Source organism: Globicephala melas, chromosome 16 (assembly GCF_963455315.2).
Source record: "Globicephala melas chromosome 16, mGloMel1.2, whole genome shotgun sequence".
Classification (NCBI taxonomy): domain Eukaryota; kingdom Metazoa; phylum Chordata; class Mammalia; order Artiodactyla; family Delphinidae; genus Globicephala; species Globicephala melas.
Genome location: NC_083329.1, coordinates 59291057 through 59312870, shown reverse-complemented (window position 1 = coordinate 59312870; position 21814 = coordinate 59291057). Strand labels below are relative to the sequence as shown.

The 21814-nt window shown below is 35.0% G+C and overlaps 1 protein-coding gene across 5 annotated transcripts in view; it reads right to left on the bottom strand.

The window, feature by feature from the left end:
- The window catches only part of P4HA1 (prolyl 4-hydroxylase subunit alpha 1), a 93075-nt gene that overhangs the window by 27104 nt on the left and 44157 nt on the right, over positions 1-21814 (bottom strand). For 4 of the 5 annotated variants that reach the window (XM_030862571.3, XM_060286098.2, XM_060286099.2 and 1 more), the window contains exons 6-9: positions 14399-14638; positions 11411-11607; positions 8502-8678; positions 6428-6498 (exon numbers count right to left, since the gene is read on the bottom strand). In XM_030862571.3, coding sequence (XP_030718431.1) covers positions 6428-6498; positions 8502-8678; positions 11411-11607; positions 14399-14638 — 685 coding nt within the window. Of the gene's footprint in view, positions 1-5335; positions 5407-6427; positions 6499-8501; positions 8679-11410; positions 11608-14398; positions 14639-21814 lie in introns of all 5 variants that reach the window. The other variant, XM_030862570.3, reaches the window with a different exon arrangement.

Genomic DNA, 21814 nt, shown 5'->3' with positions numbered 1-21814 from the left:
TTGACTTTTACATGAAAACCTCTCCAAAATATACTAAGATTTTCCTAAGCTGGGGAACTCCATATGTTTAAAACATTTTATTCATCTAGATCCCACCCTTAAAGCATTACTGCTAATCTGTCTTCAACAACATTATTGTAGACCTACCGGGTAGTTGAAGAAATTAGCTCTGAGTTGTTTTAACACTGCTAAAAATTCAGTGGAGACAATGATACTGTAATATGTTAACTGTCTATTCTTTAGGATCTGGAAGTCTTACTCCTACATTAAATTAAGTAATCGGAAATCAACATTCTTTCTTCTAGTACTCAGTGCTTTAACTGAGTTAGAATGTAAAGTTATAATATTTACTATAACAGGAAAAAAAATCATTTGAACAACATTCTTTATCTTTTGTAAAATTATAATTGCAAATGTCAACTAAGTTTTACAGTGTTTTTTCCACAAAACATAATTTAGTGCCAGGAAAAAAACAGAATTCTTTCTCCAGATAATTTTATATATGTGTCCTTTTTTTCCATTAATAACTAGATAACCCAAAATATATTTCTTTTGTTCTTAATGACAGGAACCTGAGAGCTACGTTGTACATGCAGAGTAACACTGCAATATGTTTTTTTCATTTCTAATGAATTTCTACTGTTAAAAAATCTTTATTATTCTTTTAATATATGCTTTTAAAAATATCACTGGAATGCTTTATTTAAATAAGGAGAAACATTCTCACACTGCATGACTATATTTCTAATACTAAGGAAGGCATGCTCAAGCAAACAGACACCATTTTGGAGGTTTTGAAGATTGTTATAAAACCTCCAAAGGAAATATGATTAATATAATTTGAATGCCACTATGTGATTTTTTGCAAAGGCAAAAGATAATTCAGGGCCCAAAGTGCCAATTACAGAGGGCAAAACTTTCAATAATTCTCCTCTAAGTGCTTAATAGTTAACAAAGAAAGGTTAATCATCCACACTGGGAATTTATCCAGTCCCTTTGGTTCTTAGTGGGACAATTATACAACACTATAGATCTATCCATTTCAGTTATCTCAATCTGAGAACCACTGTTCTACCCAACAGAAGGCAATGCTGTTGTTAAAAGTTATGCCAATTTGGACTTCCCTGGTGGCACAGTGGTTAAGAATCCACCTGCCAGGCTTCCCTGGTGGCGCAGTGGTTGAGTGTCCACCTGCCAATGCAGGGGACACGGGTTCGTGCCCCGGTCCGGGAAGATCCCACATGCCGCAGAGCAGCTGGGCCCCGTGAGCCATGGCCACCTGGCCTGCGTGTCCAGAGCCTGTGCTCCGCAACGGGAGAGGCCACAACAGTGAGAGGCCCGCGTACCACAAAAAAAAAAAAAAAAAAAAAAGAATCCACCTGCCAATGCAGGGGACGCGGGTTCCAGCCCTGGTCTGGGAAGATCCCACATGCCACTGAGCAACTAAGCCTGTGCACCACAACTAGTGAGCCTGCGCTCCAGAGCCTACAAGCCACAACTACTGAGCTCGCGTGTCACAATTACTGAAGCCCGCGCGCTTAGAGCCCATGCTCCACAAGAGAAGCCACCGCAATGAGAAGCCCGCGCACCGCAACAAAAAGTAGACCCTGTTCACCACAACTAGAGAAAAGCCTGTGTGCAGCAACAAAGACCCTACACAGCCAAAAATAAATTATTTTAAAATTATTCATTAAAAAAAATTATTACACTTAAAAAAAATCTGATTATCATTCAAAGCTATTTGCGTGGGGGTGGGATGGCAGTGGGATGAATTGGGAGATTGGGATTGACATCTATACACTAATATGTATAAAATAGATAACTAATAAGAACCTGCTGTATAAAAAATAGAATTAAATTAAAAAAAACAAAGCTATTTGCATTGATCTCTATATTGTAAAAATATTAATATATGTTTACACTGTATTTGCTCCTTAACATGGGGTAAATTAAATCTTAAGCATAATAAAATATCATACTGTAGGAAATATGTACTTGAAAGTAAAAAAAATGAAATCACTTCCAAGAAGTGATTCTGATTCCACCAGAATCAAAGAAGCTTTTTCTATCACACTAAGTAGACTGTTTATTTGCATATCTCATTATTTATGTTGCTTTAATTGGACTTATAAGCTCAAATAACTAAACTGTCTTCTCAGAGCATATAACTGAATGTTTACCTCTCAAAAACTAAAATTCCATTTCTTTGATTTAGTCAAAATTATTAGCTTCTCCATTAACAAGTCGTAGTAAATTTTTTTTTTAAATATTGGAAAAGACAAAAAATGATTTGCCAGAAGTTCACAGACAGTCAATAAAGTAAATAAAAACTTTATGTTTTTAAACAGTAATGAATTTCCACACATACTTTGCCCAAGGAAAATTCTATTTGCTAGAACACTGGAACATATTTTTACTTCCACAGATGATGATGCAATCACTTAAGAAATTTCTCAAAATACAGATATTTGAAATTCCCTTCTGACCCTTTCAAAATACAGATGTTCCCAGAGTAAAAGGGATCACATTAACTGACATCAGTACACATAAACTCTTTCTGCTATTTTGCGTTTGAGATGCCTTCTTCAGAGGCATAAAATATGAAGGAAACAGAAAACACTCATTTATTACACTTGTAAAATCTTCAAAATTCAGATTTACAGTGATGGGTAGAAAATGTCTTGACATAGCTATTAAATTTCCAAAACAGTAGAAACTTTTAATTTGTTAAAATATGAAATGTATTAGATATTTTATGGAGCAAATTCCTTCTTTAACAGTTAAGAGCTCTCTCTCAAAATATATATTTTATTTTTAAAAGGGCTGATGAACAATTTTCCTTAAGAGCAAAGATGAAAATCACTGTGCTGTGGAACTCTTCTTTTTACTATGTTGTTTTGAACACAAACACACACCCACACTGCATACTTTGCCAAGCCTGGGTGAATTTATTGTAGTGTTACTCAGTCTTCTAATGCTTCTAATGCTACTGGCTAAATATCTTCTGCTATTATAAATAATATGAAGCATGGTTGGGCCTTTCTCAAAAATCCAATAAAATTGCTTCTCAGAGCTATAAAATTATAATATTTAAAAAATAAGTTCAAAATATTTAGAGGTATTTAGTTCCTAAGAGAGAAAAAATGTTTGTAGACCACCTTTCTGAGAGTAATTTATTTTGACTTGTTGGTAAAAGCCCAATGACTCTGTCAGCTGAATATTTTGTCAAAAGGTCTATTGTTTATATAGAAAATTTCCAAAAATGATTTCTAGAACATTAAGTTCATAAAATTTTGTTTTAAATGATTCCTAAAAACAGCAAAATCTGGAAAATTTAGATACTTACTAGGTTTATGACAGTAAAAATGCCTAGCATCATGTAATCTCTGATAAAATATACAATGGATTTAGTTATTTTATTAAAAATAGATAACGGCTTCATTTTTTTAGACATGAATAAGGTTCTGTAAAATGGAAAATTAGCTTATTCAAAACGAGGGTTAATTACTATGCACAGGAGCATTATAAACCATGGCTCAACATGTCTATCCAAATTAGTTACTGCAAATCCTTACCTTGTATTAGTGTTACTAAAATCAAAATCACATTATAGGAATGTGATTAGGGGCAAGGGGACAGGTAGTGGTATAGGGCAAACAGTTAGGAGACCAGAATATGTGTGTGGGGATGCTGGAGGTTAATATGTGAAGGACATAAAGCTTTGCCTAAAAACAGTAATTAAGAAAATGAAATCAATGCATTCTGTCTAGCCTTTATAGTACTTTTGCTATGACTCATAGCAACAATGTTAACTTTTTTTGTTTGAGTGCCTAAGACAGTTGTTAAAATCTATGTACTCCTTTGCACAATTTTTAGTTGACAAATGAAATTTTTCATCGTAAGAGTTTCAAAGGATTTAATTCTGTCATACTGAAAACAGTGGTAATTTCTGAAAAATGATTACTTGTTTTATGTATCCAGTGGACTCTAAATACCATAATGATTTTATGCCCACCATCATCCACTTTAAAAAATATACATTAATGAAGCATTTTTTAAAAACTTGGAAATTTTACATTATTCTATTCTTTTTTTCCTTGAACTTGCATTTTCATTCCATTTTTATATTAAAACAGTGATTCTCAACAGGGGTAGAGAGGTGGAGTTCCCAGGCATGGTGGTGGGAATTTTGCCTGCCAGGGTACATTTGGCAATGTCTGAAGACATTTTTGATTGTCACAACTGGGATGATGGGTGCTTCTGGCATCCAGTGGGCACTAGAGATGCTGCTAAACATCCTATGAGGCTCAGGTCAGTCAACAAACAACAATCATCTGATACAAAATGTCAATAGTGTTGAGGTTGAGAAGCCCTGCCCTAGAGTGATATATTTCTATGACCAAAAGTCTTTTATTCATCACATTATACTTCTCTACAAGAAAAATATTTATGTAAACTGATAAAAATATAAATTTCCTATAACATAAAGCCCTAAGTGTTAAAAAAAAAAAAGTCTCCTAGAATGGGTTATTACAATTATAATTAGTATACATTAAAGAACATGATTAAACAATCATCATCAAATATAAAAAGTGAAAATATATTAAAAGATTCCTAATTAATGGATAAAAGCTTATTCTGTTATTTTCAATTAGGTATTGTATCTGTGAATAAATATTGCTACAATGAGACGGAATTCAGCTCAATGATACTTCTATTTTCATTTTTATGAGAGCTGAGAAAACTTTATGTAAATAAGTAGATGGAAAAGGAGTTCTGTTGAAATAATGTCACTTATTTTGTAAGCTCCTATATGTTATATACACTAATAAGTTACATAGTGACCTTTTATTAAAAATTATTTCAGTGATCTATCAGCCAATAACTTAAGGAGATTCTCTTAAATATTGTTAAAAGCAAAGAATTTGAAACCAACTGACTTGCAGAGGATTTGTTAGGTAATCCTTCAAGGCATTCATTTTCTCACTACCTACTGAGTAACCCAGAGATTTTTCAACCCCTGCTTTACTACAGAGACCAAATTAGGCCTTGTTCAATGAAGACTCTTTGGGAACTTCCCTTACTTTAATATGAGAACACAGCTTCACTTATCAGGTAGGGTTTGGGATATCTCAGCAGGCATTTTAAAATCTAGTAATTTCTATTAACTGCCCCATAACCACGTCCATCATGAAAAGTCAGGCACGGGTGTCATCAAATACCTATGCCTAATACCCTAGTTCTTAGAAATCATATGATGGGTTTTATGAAAATTAGATTCTCAAGAAAGAAAATAGTCCAAATATGACTAAAATTCTTCCCATTACTCCCTTACCTCTTAGATACTCTGTACTGTGCTGTGGTCAATTTTCCAGTCTCAGGGTCATGTACTGTAGCTCGGCTCAGCTACAAAAAAAGAGAAAGGACAAGGACTTACTCACGTAGCAGGCAATTTGGGGCTTTTGTTTTATTTTGTTTTGCCAAGCCACAGGTGATTGGAAGGGTTCAGATTGGTATGGATGGTAGGTAATGGTTTCGAATCAGCAAAAACATTTAGAAACGTGGCAATAAGAAAAGCCACTTGCAAATCAAGAGAAAATGGGTTGACAGATTTTTGTTGTAGATTGTCCTTTCACTTTTTTTTTTAAAAATCATTTGAAGCTCTATGTAAATTTTTTATAGCACTGGGTTTCACAGGTGCTTTCTCAGATCTAGAAGTTTAATGTTCTTTAAATTATTTGACAAAAGAATAATTAGTGGTCTCTTTAAATTCATTTTTTAAAACTCTCACCAAGCTATAACTGTTGTTAAATCTCTCTGGTGAAGTAAAAGGCAACTAAACTCAGAAGTAATAGCATTTGAAAGACTGAGATCTGAAGCATAACTCTGTTCTTTCCATTGCCAGCTTTTAAGTCAGCAAGTTTTTTAAAATAAAAACTCCAACAGGAGAAATAGATTACTCCAAAATGACAATGTTATTTTATAAGATGCATGAACAAATGCCAATACAATCATCATGAAGAATGATGTGAATTCACCACAGCATTTATGAATATGAGAGAACTACATAAACAAAGACTACTCCCAGATTAATCCAGGCTGCTGCTTTCTTTCCCCCCCTCTTTGGCAAGAAAAAGGAAAAAGAAAACAAGTATAAAAGCCATTTCCTGGATATCTGATTCCTAACCTGAAGAGCGATGCAAAGCATATTAATTCCCTAAAAATAACAGACCAATTAAATATTAAAAACAGAACTTCTAGTTAAAGGGAAAGACCTGTGAAACACAAAGCAGTTTATCCATGCGTAAAAATAGGTGGTGACTTGACTGGAGACTGAAAATGACCTACTTCCCTTAAATGAATAATTCCTGTAGGATGTACAAAACACTCATTAGAGGGCAAAATATGCAGCATACACATCTCTTACCTTTTGCTAATTCTGTAATGTACCGTCTCCAAGTCTCCTGTTATTGGGTTTGAAATGGTGGCTCGCCTCAGCTGTGAAGCCAACCATCAAAATAGTTGCATTATAAAAAAAAAAAAAAAAAAAGAATCACATTTATCCAATCAGTCAGAATTCTGGGATTTTTTTTTTACAAAGGAGGCTAAAAAGAGAAAATAATTCCATAGACTTCCAGTCACCTGTGTTTAGCCTTGAAAGCCTGTTGATTTTTAAATATTTTACATTTTTAAAAGTTCTTTAAAATTTTTTGTTTTTGTTTTGTGTGAATGGAGGGTACACAAACAAAAGAGACTGGAAATTAAATTTCTTTCAATGGTCAGAGGACGTGAAGTGAGGAAAAGAAATTTCTAAAATTTGAAGTCTCATTTATAGTTATAAGAATGGCTATTTGCAGTTAATAATCCATTCCAAACTTTTTAATTTTTTCGGTGATGGAAATGTTTGCAAAGATAATGTTCAAAATTTGTTTCAAGGTCATCTTTTCTTCCTGCAAGATATTTACTCATATATTTCACATAAACAGTGAAATAATCTTGGATGAGCACAAAGACAGATGAAAAGAACTCATAAATGTTAAGAAACAGAAAGAGATGACAGCCAAGATAATGATTTTAAACTTTTTTCTAAAAATGAAGGATGATTCAGATGTTAACAAAAGAGTATAAAATTTTTATTGCCATTGAATTACTTGATCAAATAATCCAACTGAGGCATCCACTTTGAAGATTGAGGCCTCCAAACCCAGAAATATAAGACTTGATCTCCAAGCTGAAATGAACTCCTAATAAATATTCTACCAAGGTAATTTTGGTTTACTGACCACAAACAGTGAACTAAAATCCAAAAGAGAATGACAGAATATGATGTGATTATAAGTGGCATTCTGCTTAAGAGATTTATAAGAACTCCCTTGGACAACATCCATACATATTAGACTCGTCCTTTCCATTTAAAATGTAATCTTTAGTAAAAAACAAAAAGTACCCATTTGGAAAAGTAGTAAAACTTAACAACAACAACAACAACAATTCTGACTTCAAGTTTATTCTACAGTACAGATATCCAGACAACTCAACTTTTATGATATAACATGGAACAGCAAACTGTGGTCCATGAGCCAAATTCATCCAGCCACCTGCTTTTAGAAATAAACTTTCATTGGAATATAGCCACGTTCATTTATGTATTTTCTATGGCTGCTTTTGCACTGCAACAGCAGGGGTGAGTAGTTATATAACAGGCTATACAGCCTGCAAAACATAAAAAATATTCACTATCTGGACCTTTACAGAAAAATTTGCCAACTCCTGTGTAATAATTGAGCAAAAATATTCCTAGTGTTTATTTAACAATCCCTTTATGAAAATGATGGCGGTTTGTATTTTACTATCAATAAGACCAAACAGATCTTAAGAACAAGCTGATGGAAGGCAAGAGCATAAAGGGCAGTCTTTCTCACACCCCCACAAAAGAAGAATTTCTATGCTAAACACTAAGTTTATAGGATTGTGTTTACAATAAATTGTTTTTCTTATTAAGATAAATGACGTGGGTTGAAGTCAGAAAACTATGATGTCCTTATTTCAGATTAGCAAGATGTTTGTACCCAGCTATATCCTTCTAGTAATAATGTACCTAAACAGGAATAAAAGTACTTCAAGTATTATTTCAGATAAAACTATAGAAGATATAAAAAGTTGGTCTTTGATTAGTCTCTGAGATTAAAGGGCTCCAAAGTACATAGAAAACTTTTTCAGGAAGGTACTGAAACACAAATTTTTCAAGTGTGAATAAAAATCTCATCTATGATTTTCATAAATAAGTGCTTAAAACCCAGTTGCAAGGTATGTTATTTGTGTTGATAACAGAGAACAACTGGTACAGAGCTTAGTTAATGCCATTAGTTTGCAACAACAATATCTAAAACTATCTATGGGCTTATTGCCATGTCAATTATATTTTTATAATCTTGCAAAGGAAAAAACTGAAACGCCAGTAGAGTAAATTGAGGAGAGAAAAAAAGAAAAAAATTATTTACCCTTGGTTTTGCTAGATCTTTAACAATTTCAATTTCTGCATCAGAAATAATATCATGGAAGCGAATAATACGAGGCTTGTCCCACTCATCCTCCTGTTTGGCTGGAGCCAGAATAAATTTAGGATTCCGGTTTCCATCATGGTAGCGGCAAAAGAGTTTTTTCTGTCTCCGAGGAGTCTAAACATAAAGTTAAAAATATTATAAATATATTAGAGTAATAATATTTTTGATGCTTGTTCCTATGAAGATAAGAAACAATAATCATGCTAGTGTATACACAGAGTATCTGAGGAAGAACACACAAAAGAAACAGTACCCTGCAAATATTCTGCATCAAATGGGACCTTCAGGATTTTAAAAGTTTTATTAATGATTATTTTCTGGAAGAGATGGTAGGCCTTAAATTTTTAAAAGGTGAGGTTTCTCTTTAACTCCTCTCATCAAAATAAAGTTCAGGCATTGTAAATATGAAAGAAATAATAAAATATTTATAGAAATATGAAATGAATGGCCAGCACTGCTCCAAACTTCACAAGGTAACCGGGAAGCACTCAGAAAGTGTCTAAAAGAAAAAAAAAAAAGAAAACAAAACAAAACCTAACCAGGTTTTCCTAAATACCTCCCAATTTTAAAAAAATTTAAGGGATTTTTTTTTTTAAAGTAAAGAAGAAAATGGGTAGCTCTGAAAAAGAGAAAATAAGTTATTAAACAAAGAAGCCAGGTGCTTTTACTAGCAGGTATTAAAGACAGAGTGGTCAACAAAACAAATAAAGGTTCCTTTCAATCATCTATGTATTATATTAACTAAATAAGTTATTCCATTGCTGATTCTTCTCTTGATTAAACAAGTATTTCATATTATGAGGTAGGAATAATATTAGTTTTGGTTTTAATTATTAACTACACAAAAACAAATAATGATTCATGTTTATTCTTGTACTTTATTTACCTAGAATCAAATCCAAGGTTTTATATCAAATAAGCTTTTTATATGATGATGAGATGAATTTAACTATTCTGAGAAAAAGGATGCTCCTTTGACCTGGGGCAGAGTTGACGTGTGTGTGTTACATCAACAAACTGGCAAATTAACAGACTTCTGTTTTTATATCTGTAGTTCTATTTTGCTCTCTTCTTTAAGAGATTCTAAGGGCAATAAAAAATATCTGCTTACTATTGGAAATCTGAACACTGACTAGATATTTGATGATATTATGGAACTACTATGAATACTGTGATACTGGAAATACCATGATAATGGTATTGTGGTTATTTTTTAAGAGTCCTTATCTTTAAAAGACACACTAAAATATTTAGATGTGAAATTTTAAAAAAATGTTTCATGAGTCTAATTTGTATTTACTTATTAGCTCCCAAAGCGAAAGTAAACATGTTCTTCTGGGAATCCACAAACTTATCAAAAATGTCAACATAAATATGATCTACTTATTTGCTGTTACAGGTTAGGCTGTCAACAGTGAGTCATCAAATACCAGGAAGTCATCAACATAAAAACGTAAAACCCAGCTTCAGTTTATCAGTAGTAGAGAAAAAGGTAAACACTATTCAAATGTTTTCACTTAAAAGTACTCACTTCAAAAATTCACTAACTCCTTCTACGTATGCCCGCATTCAGCTGAACACTAGTACCACATGATATTCCTTAAATAAGGATTCCATGATCAATTAATGTTGAGAAACAAAGTATATCCTATCCATAATGCATATTATCATAAAAAGGATCTGAAAAGTCCTAAAGCTGAACAAAAACTATGTTCCCCACGCTTGAACTTTATTATTTTTGGCCTATTACCTATTAAGTATCCTGAAGCACTGGTAATCTGAGTACGAATACATAAATATAGATATACAATAAACAAAGAGATATTTATAGACATGTTTTAGTATTTTAAAGAATAACTGTTAAAGCCAAAATCTGTTTAAAGTCTTTGTGCATTTTTTTTTTTTTTGTGGTATGCGGGCCTCTCACCGTTGTGGCCTCTCCCGTCGCGGAGCAAAGGCTCCGGACGCGCAGGCTCAGCGGCCATGGCTCACAGGCCTAGCCGCGCCGCGGGATGTGGGATCTTCCCGGACCGAGGCACGAACCCGTGTCCCCTGCTTCGGCAGGCGGACTCTCAACCACTGCGCCACCAGGGAAGCCCAAGAATTAGATAATTTAAGGGAAGTGATAAAGTTTTTTCTTATATCTTAATGCAAAAGAGATTTCAGCAATCTTAAATAGAAATAATATACCATTCTAAACCACCCTATGAAACAGTGGATTTATCTATACAGTGATCTCTTTTGGTTCTGCTCCTAGTCAACCTTGACAGGATTGCCTAGTGAAATGTTTTTGTCTATTTAAGAAATATTAAAAATGCACAAAGGGCTTCCCTGGTGGCGCAGTGGTTGAGAGTCCGCCTGCCGATGCAGGGGACACGGGTTCGTGTCCCGGTCCGGGAAGATCCCATGTCCCGCGGAGCGGCTGGGCCCGTGAGCCATGGCCGCTGAGCCTGCGTGTCCGGAGCCTGTGCTCTGCAACGGGAGAGGCCACAACGGTGAGAGGCCAGTGGACCGCAAAAAAAAAAAAAAAAAAAAAAAAAAAAATTATCTGATTCTTCACCTTAAAAAGCCTGTTTTAATCTATGAAAAGGGTAATAATTACCAAAAACGCACTGTAATGGTATATGATTCACAAGTTTTGTTTTAAAGCTATTTTACTAAGGGTTGGAGCATACCAAGTGTGACACCTATAATAAAGTGATGTGGCATACTGTAATACTTTATCAATAATTCTGATTTTTATCACAAATTTTAAAAATAAAAGAATTCTGAATCTCTCTAGAACTATGTACAAACACGCACACACATCCACTTCCACACACACACAATTGGCTTTTCCACTTTACCATTTTGATACCCTCCCCACGGCACAGCATTTCGTACTTCTGTCTCTCTGGCAGGTAATCCGCAGCAACCCCTTTTTTCTTCGGTGTGGTTTTCTGATCAGATTGGTCATCTGAAGCAGACTTATTGGCATCTTTTTCTTTAGCCATTATATACTCAAAATATTTTAAGTTACCATTAGCTCTCTGATGTTCAGGATCTATTAGAAAAGAAAGAAAGCATGTCTATGAGTAAGCTTACAGTTGTTCAAGCATCAGAATACAACAATATACAAATTGAGGAATATATAAATTTACCTTCCAAACCAGGATGCTTTTGAGAGTGAAAGGAGGCACTAATGAAAATTATTATACCAAAACAATAGGTATAAACCTGTACTGCCCAAAGCACATCAAGACATATATTCACCCTCTACAAAAAGAGTTCTGGAGATGGAATCAGCCATTTATTTCAAAGTAGCAATTACCGCTTCTACTTTGAGAATGTTCCATGTGAGAAGTTACTAATCAGCTTTGATGTCAAATGAATTTTAAAGTATTACTTATTACACTTATTTGAAGCAATGGAAAAGATTTTTCTGAGATTGAAATGTAATGACCATGAGGAAGACAAGGTATACAGTTCAAAAGCAACCTTTACCGCAGACACATTATAAACGCAGAACACAGTCTACTTCTGAGGGCTGAGTGGACTTCCGTCCCAAAATTCTAAGTGAGATGGAAAAGAGAAACTAAAAATATAATTTTCAAATAAACCAGAATCCACTAACTGCCTTGGAATTGCTAGTCATAATTGTTAGCTATCTTTTAGTAGGGGAAAGGAGGACTACTCCACCCATCCAGGAGAAAAAAAATCCAAACCACCAGACACACACAAATGAAAAAGACAGAACAGAACACAGAAATTTCACTTGTGACATTAATTGAAGTGTTTAAAAAATCTAGCCTTAGATTTGTAAAATACTTCCTCTTTGAGAAACTGCTCATAATATATGTTGTGATACACACAATATGAGTCTACTTTTGTAAAAGAAAGGGAAAAGGGGGGAGGGGGTATACTACGAGGAAACAAAAAAAATTGGTGGGTATCTCTGAGTGATTGGCTCTGAGCGATGACTATTCTGTATTTTTTTCTACAATGAATGAAGTATTTTTTAAGTCAGGAGGAAAAATATCACTAAAAAATACTGGGGAAAAAAGGGTAATTGGATTAATATCTCAATTTATTAATTCACTCAACTAAGAAATAACCTAATTATCAAAAGCTTATTTTCAGGGCTTCCCTGGGCGCAGTGGTTTAGAGTCCGCCTGCCGATGCAGGGGACACGGGTTCGTGCCTCGGTCTGGGAAGATCCCACATGCCGCGGAGCAGCTAGGCCCGTGAGCCGTGGCCGCTAAGCATGCGCTTCCAGAGCCTGTGCTCCACAACGGGAGAGGCCACAGCAGTGAGAGGCCCGCATACCGCAAAAAAAAAAAAAAAAAAAAAGCTTATTTTCAGATGACCAATGTTTTTGAACTGTTCAACTCTCCTAATATACACATATTTACCTATTCATAAAAAGAATTTTTTTTAAGTTTTAAAGCTTCATTATATACCAAAGACCACATGAATTTTTTTAGCATACAACTCCACCACAGATTCTGAGTTAGTAGGTCTGGTATGGAGATCAAGGAATTTTCATTTCTAACAAGTATCCAAGTTAATTCTGATGCATGTGGCCCCTGGCTCATACTTACAGAAATACTATATCTCTGTTCAAAACACTAGTGGTAAAATCTTCATACGATATCATATTTTCCTAACATTTGAATATGACAATCAAATATATTTCCAGTCTATTTATTTCTATGAAAGAATTTCAACCAGAGGATATAAAATGGAAAATCTCATGCATGTGCCCTCAGGACCACAAAACTTAAGGACTGAGAGACTGATTTCCCATAAATGCCTGATTTTCAGAAAACTGATAATATTGGAATTTTCTTAAATTACAGGGAATTGGTCAAGGGTTGCCTCATATCAATCTTAGGAAATGTTGCTTATGGTTTCCAGGGGCATGAACAAGAAATCACCGAAGTTGAGCTGGTGTTAAAAGTAAGCTGAGGGCTTCCCTGGTGGCGCAGTGGTTGAGAGTCCGCCTGCCAATGCAGGGGACACGGGTTCGTGCCCCGGTCCGGGAAGATCCCATATGCTGCGGAGCGGCTGGGCCCGTGAGCCATGGCCGCTGAGCCTGCGCGTCCGGAGCCTGTGCTCCGCAACGGGAGAGGCCACAGCAGTGAGAGGCCCGCGTACCATCAAAAAAAAAAAAAAAAAAAAAAAAAGTAAGCTGAATTGAGCTTTGTTTGTATGACTGGACTGGTTTTATCTGCTTAGGGAATGTTCAACGCTAGTCCCCATTTGTTTTTGATTTGAACAGACTCTAACTGAACTTTCCCCTGTTTACATTCCCTGCCCATAAACACAGCCTACCCCAATCCCTCAACGGACTCACCTGTAGCTTCCTACATTTTGCAGGTCCTGAATGCAATTCCTCTGCTATTACTAAACTCATGTTTTTGACAATTTTGAGTTTGCCTCATTTTACCTTTTTATTTAGGTTGACATTTCAAATCACTATTTCTGAATATGAAATGCAATAAACCAAAAACTTCCTTCAAAGAACACCAGTCAATATTTAATATGGCAACAGGGTAAACAAATATTTTTGACTGAGTTAGCTAGGTTAGGTCCAATTTTGAAATTCCTGAAGAGTACAGAGCAGAGAAACACAGCTACTGTTGTAGTACTATTAGGTGAGAAAGACCAGTTGCCATTTATTTAGAGGATAAACAGAAAGATAAAGTATGTCTGACAGATGAGCTCCTGACTCGCGACAAATAAAAAGTACCAAAGCTATATGACAAATATATACAGTCACACATAATTATAATTAGTATATCTATATATCGACCAATACATCTTTAACCTTGAATTAGGCCAAATTAACATACCTAGTTCAAGAAGCTTCTTTGTGAGCAAAAGTGCTTTATCCAGGTCTCCCTGCTGGTACACTGCATAGCTCAAATAATCTAGAACAGAGACTTTATCAATTGTAGAAACCTCGCCTTCATCCAGTTGCCTTAGTGCTTGTTCCATCCACAGTTCTGTATGGTAATAATCTGCTTCTGTGTAGGCCACTTTGCCCAACTCAAAACAGTCCTCAACTGTTAGAAATGATTTGTGTTTTACTCCTATGGAAACAAAATACAGAGAACTTTAGGAATCTTAATACTATTATATACTTATTTAGGACTACACAGCTTTCAAAGTACTATCTCCCTCTCATTTGAACCTCACAACAACCTTCTGAGGTAGAAAAAGCAGGAATTATCCTAAGTTTATAAACAAAGGAACAACCTACAAGGTAGTGAAACATGGCAAGGATCACACAGCTGATAGGTAACGTAGGACCTATAGAACCCGAGACTTCAATTATCAGCCATCATACCAAAATGAAGCATCAATTAAGTTGAAGCACGCAATTTTCCAACACAGCGGGAATCACCATATGAGATATATCTAACTCTTAACCAACAATCTGGGCAAGGGATAAACGGACAGGAAGAGAGACAAACCTGTCAATTGATTCTTTCCCCTCTTCCCTTCCCCTACAGTAACCCTTTTCAAAAGCACTAATGGTATGTAATTTACATACCATAAAGTTCACCCAGTTAAAGAATCCAATAGTTTTTAGTATATTCACAGAGTTGTACAACCATCACCATAATCTAATTTTAGATCATTTTCATCACCCCAAAAAGAAACTCTGTAACCTTAAGCAGTCACTACCCATCATCTCCCCTTTCCTGCCCTATCCCTACACACCACTAATCTACTTTCTGTATCTGTAGGTTTGCCTATTCTGGCTATCTCACATAAATGGAACCACACAACATATGGTCTTCTGTGACTGGACTCCTTCACTCAGCATAATGTTTTCAAGGTTCTTTTTATTGCCAAATACTAGTCCATTGGGATAGACTACATTTTGCTTATCAGTTGATGGACATTTGAGTTGTTTCCACTTTTTTGGCTTTTATTAATAATGCTACTGTGAACATTCATGTACAAGTTTTTCTGTGGACACATTTTTTCATTACTCTTGAGTATATGTAGCAGTGGAATTGCTGGGTCTTATGTCAACTCTATGCTTAACATTTTCAGAAACTGCCAAACTGTTTTCTAAAGTGGCTGCACCTTTTTACAATCCTACCAGCAATGTATGAGGGTTCTGATTTCTCTACATCCTCACCAGTACTTGTTATTGTCCACCTTTATTATAGCCATTGTGGGTATGATGTAGTATTTCATCGTGGTTTTTAAATTTTATTTCCCTAAATGATGTTGAGCATCTTTTCACATGTTTATTGGCCATCTGTATATCATCTTTGGAAAAATGTCTATTCAAATCCTTTTGCCCATTTAAAAATTTGGTTACTTGTCTTTTTATTATTGACTATTTGTTTCAAATATTGTACAATTACCATTACTTTCATAAGAATAAGGAAAAATAGAGAAAGAACTATAGAAAGAAATAAATGTAAAAAATATACTCTGAATGATAGCAACCATATAACACTGCATTTTTATAAACAGTAAATCAGGTGAGTTAAGTGGAGACTTTAAGAGCCTGAGTATTTTATGTTTTTTGTGTATACCATGTTAAGTAAGCAACAGAGAGAAAATTACATCTGGACCACATATTCTGGGGTGGTGGGGAGGGAATTGCTTCTGATATAAAACACAGTTGACCCCTGAACAACAAGGGTTTGAACTGCATGAGTCCACTTATACGTGGATTTTTTTCAATAAATACATGTATGTACTGTAAATGTATTTTTTCTTCCTTACGATTTTATTAATAACATTTTCTTTTCTCTAGCTTACTTTATTGTAAAAAATACAGTATATAATACATGTAACATACAAAATATGTGTTAATCAACTGTTTAAATTATCAGTAAGCCTTCCAGTCAGCAGTAGTCTATTGGTAGTTAAGTTTTGGGAGAGTCAAAATAGACACGCAGATTTTCAACTGCTCAGGGGGGTCAGCACCCCTAACCCCAGCATTGTTCAAGGGTCGACCCTACCTAGAAATGCTGAATTAAATGTAACAATTATCCATTTGTACTATGGCCAAGTTCACAGGAATTAAGCAAATTTCTTAGGGCCAAAACCAAAAAGGAACTTGAAACCTGTAGAGGTAAGCAGAGGATGAAGCTGCATCTCCTCTGGAGGCAGTCACTAGATCAGAATACTAGAAGCTTGATTTTTAACCACCAAGAAAGGGACAAGAGATAAAGCCTCAGGCCCATGCAAAGTGACAAAGCAGACCCTTGAAGAACTACATCTTGAATGGGAGAATGAACTAGAAAAAAAACTCTGTCAGCTGGCAAAGAGAAACAACAAAAGAACTTGTTTTTCTCAGTCTTCACTGCAGGTAGGTGAAAAACAATCCCTTAGAACTCCACAGGCACGCTTTCAGGGAGGTTTTCATTTCAAACATATGCTATCTCCATGGTCTGGAAAACTAAAGCCAAGAATTTAACTTAAAGTAGTCGTAGGTTGGTAATGCAATAGGACAACTGGCAGAAGCAACATTTATACTCTGCAAAATGCACCCTCACCTCAGGTTTTGCAATATTCCAACACACAATCTGAAGAAATGCATACAATCCAAAATCACAAAGCACGTGATCAAACAAGCCACTATGAGCAAAATTAGCAAAAACTATTAAAAACCAGTATTAGACAGTCTTCAGATGTTGGTGTTATCAGATTAAGAATACAAAACAACTATGATTAAAATGTTTAAAGAATTTTTTAAAAAACAGAAAATATGAACATGTAAGATACCCTAAAAAGACCAGGCAGATTTGAGTGGGGGGAAGAAATAGAACTTCCAGAAATTAAAAATATTATCAATGAAATAAAGACATATTGGTCAGGTTAAACAGCAAGTTAGACACACAAAAAAAAAGAGAATAATAAACGAAGAAGTGAGAACTGAATAAATTACCATGGGATAAACTACCCAGGATGCAGCAGAGAGGAGGAATACATATGAAGTTCTAGTTAAAAGACAAGGAAGAAAAAATAAGAAGACAGAAGACAACAGCATGTGTCAGAAGAAGACAAGAGAATGTGGAAAAGGCACTATTTAAAGAAATATTGGTGGACAATATTCTAGCATTAGAATACATGAAACTTCAGATTCAGGAAGCATAGAGAATAATAAGCCAAACAAAGTACATGCAAGGGCTTCTTAAGGATTTGTTTCAAGGAGGAAGAAAACAATTCCAAAAGAGAAGTCTGAGGTACCCAAAAAAAAAAAAAAAAAAAGATAACCAAAGAAATTGGTATACATTTAAAGAAAAGTGAGCCATCAGATTGGCAAAAATCTCAAAGTTTGAAATTTTTTGTGATGCTGTGGGGAAATAGGCACTCTCATATATTGCTGCTAGAAATACAAAATGACAGAACCATTATGAGGGGAAACTGGGACAATGTTAGCAAAATTTCCTATGTATTTCCTCTTTGATTCAATGGCATCACTTCTAGAAAAAATATCCCAAAGATCACTTAGCAAAAAAACAAAATAATATATGCACAAGGTTAATGCAAGTATTATTTTTATAAAAGCAAAAGACTGCAAACAAACCAGATGTCCATCAAGAGGCGCCCAGTTAAATAAACTATGGTAACTCCACAAAACAGAGTAACATGCAGCTGTAAAAAGAAATGAGGAGGATTTCTATATAGGATATGAAGTACTATCTAGAACATATCAATAAATTAAAATGCCAAAGTACAGGAAGTATTTATACCATGCTGCCTTCTGTGCTGACGTTGAAAGGAATATATACACATTTGCTTATATTTTCAAAAAGAAACAGTGGAAATGAAAAAGCTAATAAAGTGGTAGTTACATATAGGAAGAAGAAAGGAACAGGTTGAGGAGTACAGAAATGAAAGTGAGACTTCTGTCAGTGGACCTTATTAGTATAGTTTGGACTTTGAAAGAAGATAAAAAGTTCTGCATGACTAAAACTAATATGAGAGAAATGGTGAAGGTGGTCAAAAGGTACAAACTCCCAGTATATGATAAATAAGTCCTGGGGATGTAATGTATAGCATAGTGACTATGGTTAATAATACTGTATTCTATATTTAAAAGTTGCTGGAAGAGTAGATCTTAAAGGTCCTCATCATAAGAAAAAATTTTTTTGTAACTATGTGTGATGGTGGATGTTAACTAAACATCTTGTGGTGATCATCTCACAATACGTACATATCCACGTCATGTTGTACACCCAAAACTAATACAATGTTATATGTCAATTATGTCTCAATTTTTAAAAAGTTTATTTGGGCACCTCTTAAATAAAACATTAATAACAGCATTTTGCAGTTTTAGTTCTCACAGGCTTTTAGCTCATTTGATTCTCATGGCAATCCAATGAAAAAGGTATTATGTCAGACCTCAAAATGGATACTGCCCACTATGCTAGTTACAGTTTCATGTTCCTCTATTGGACAATGTGTCATCATGTTTCATTTGTCAACACATTTCTAAATATAACAGAAACCAAAACAATATAAAGTTTTTGAACAACAGAAGAGGACAAAGATACGATATGAATTAAAAACTGAGCCTGTGATAAATTTGCTTTCAGTGAGAAAGATGTAGAAGAAGCAGGAGGAGGAAAAGGAGGAGGGGAGAAAGAAAAAGAAAATTTTTTCCAACTTTTGATACCAACGTTCAAACAATAAATGTGAGACTCACAGTGGTTTAATGTTAATGTCAAAATATCTTATCTCCTATACCAAGTTTTCTGACCTAAATAAACAAAGAGATAGCATGTTCATGGATTAGAAAATTATCTTTTTAAAATGACAGTGCTGCCCAAATTCTCCCCAAGATTCAAAACAACCCTAATAAAATTTCCTACAGGCATTTTTGTAGAAACTGACAAGCTGATCCTAAGATTTATATGGAAATCCAAAGAATTTAGAATAGCCAAAGCAATTTTAACGAAGAACATAGTTGGAGGACTTAGTCACAAGTGTTCGCAAGTATGTGAAGGAACTGAAACTCTCATACACTGATGACCAGAGTATAAAATGGTACAACAATTTGGTGGTTTCTTCAAAATTAAATATATACCTACCATGCAACCCAGAGAATTCACTTCTAGGTATTTAACCAAAAGAAACGTATGTCTGATATGTCTGATAACATCACAAAGGAAACTGGTAGAAAAAGGAATACAATGGTGTTTTCCTTAATAACTTCTGATTGACTATACTTCAACAAGGCAGTAAATTGGCTAAAACCAGACTTAGCTATAACCTATCCAATGGTGTCAACATTTTTTTTTTTTAAGTGCTAGCAGAAAAGGAGTTCATGAGAAATAAATTAAGAGGAAATAAAGGGCTTCCCTGGTGGCGCAGTGGTTGAGAGTCCGCCTGCCAATGCAGGGGACACAGGTTTGTGCCCTGGTCCGGGAAGATCCCACATGCCGCGGAGCGGCTGGGCCCGTGAGCCATGGCCGCTGAGCCTGCGCATCTGGAGCCTCTGCTCCACAACGGGAGAGGCCACAACAGTGAGAGGCCCGCATACCGCAAAAAAAAAAAAAAAAAAAAAAAAAGAGGAAATAAAATCATGGGCACATTTTGCTAGTGATCAGACATTCACTGTCTAGGGCATAGCATGCCCTGGTCTGAGGATATGACCTGTTACATTCTAGTACCAAGCACAGTCCTAGCATGGAGATGTATGCACTGGAGGATCACATGGACCAATACAATTAAATATTCAAATCATACAACTACCTCCATTCACTATTTTTTTTTTTTTTGCCTCCTGTTAGTCACTTATGGATAGTAACTGATTATCAGTGTACTACTAAAATGAAGATGAAGATCCATACTTTGACAGTTACTAACTCTCTACTCCACACTCTAATCTAGAAAAGGATACCAAGAAACTAACTTATTAATAGTTTAACATGACACAATTTCAGAAACAAAAGAAACATACTGAATTTTGACTCTCCTATTATTTTTCAGTTATGAGAACTGGAATACAGTTCTAAGATGAGCTTACAAAGCAGTAATTAAGAATGTTTTTTCTCAGGGACATACAAAAGGCACAAGAGGAGAGTATGCCATTAATACCCGTAGAGAGCACCAGAAATATTTTTTACATGACCTGATATCCTGGCAACATTATCTGAAAGCACAATGGGGATAGTAGAGTATCTTTAGCTATTCTGCCTTGGTAGTTAAAGTATCTCTGGTTATCTTACCTATTGATCTATTCACAATTATCAAAGGCAAAATGCCTAGGAATTGTATTAAAGAAGGAAATGAAAATGAAAATGAAGTGATGTAGCATTTGAAAGGGAAGGCTGCTTCCAAAATAGAGAACATGAAAAGAAAAAGTAAATGGACAAGAAGACAAAGAAAATGAGATAAGGAAAGTGATGTTGGCAGAAAAAGACTATAAAAAACTTTCATGCAAAGCACAAATAGAATTTGATGAGAAAAAAGAATAAGCTGCAAATTCCTTTGGTTCAAAGGAAGTGGCACGGATGACTGATGTTAGCCCGTCAAACCGAATGTAGTAACCCAAATTTACAGTTAAAACTAACACCAAAAAGAGTCCTTTTAATTTATTATCACAATATAAACTATAATATAGGAAAATAGGAATAGGAAATAAAATAGTATAGGAAAATTTACTTAGAAATACGTTTTTTTGTGGCTCATCCATAAACTGGGAGATTTAATTTAAAAATTCTTACACTATTATTTATAGGAACATTTAGTGGACAAAACCTTGATTTGTAAGGGACAAATATGTTTAAAATGCATACACTTGGGAAGTTGACGTCTTGCATCAGAGGCACTATGGTACACTCATAGCTGAGTGCACTCCAGAGATGTGCAGAGAATCTACTGCTTGGTGTAGTTAACCTTATCAGCTAACCAAGACAGTGATGCAAATGACCAAGAAGAACCTTCAACTTCCACCTGAAGTAAATCAAATTTTATATATAAGACATTTTCTATCCAAAAAGAAAAGTGTAGGGGACACACAGTTTTGAGGGCATTAGCCCGCTGTGGTACCCCCCTTTGCCTGGCAAAGCAATAAAGCTATTCTTTTCTACTTCACCGCCCCCCCACCAAAAGTGTAATATCTCCGGAAGCTAAAAATCTACTCAACAAATCAGGGTTAGGAACAACCTGAAACTAAAGGAACAGTGTATATGAACTGTAAAGGCATCATTAATGCTAAAATCCATTTAACTTATCAGATTTTATATTAAAATATCAAGAAAGCATTTCAAAAGGTAGGCCCA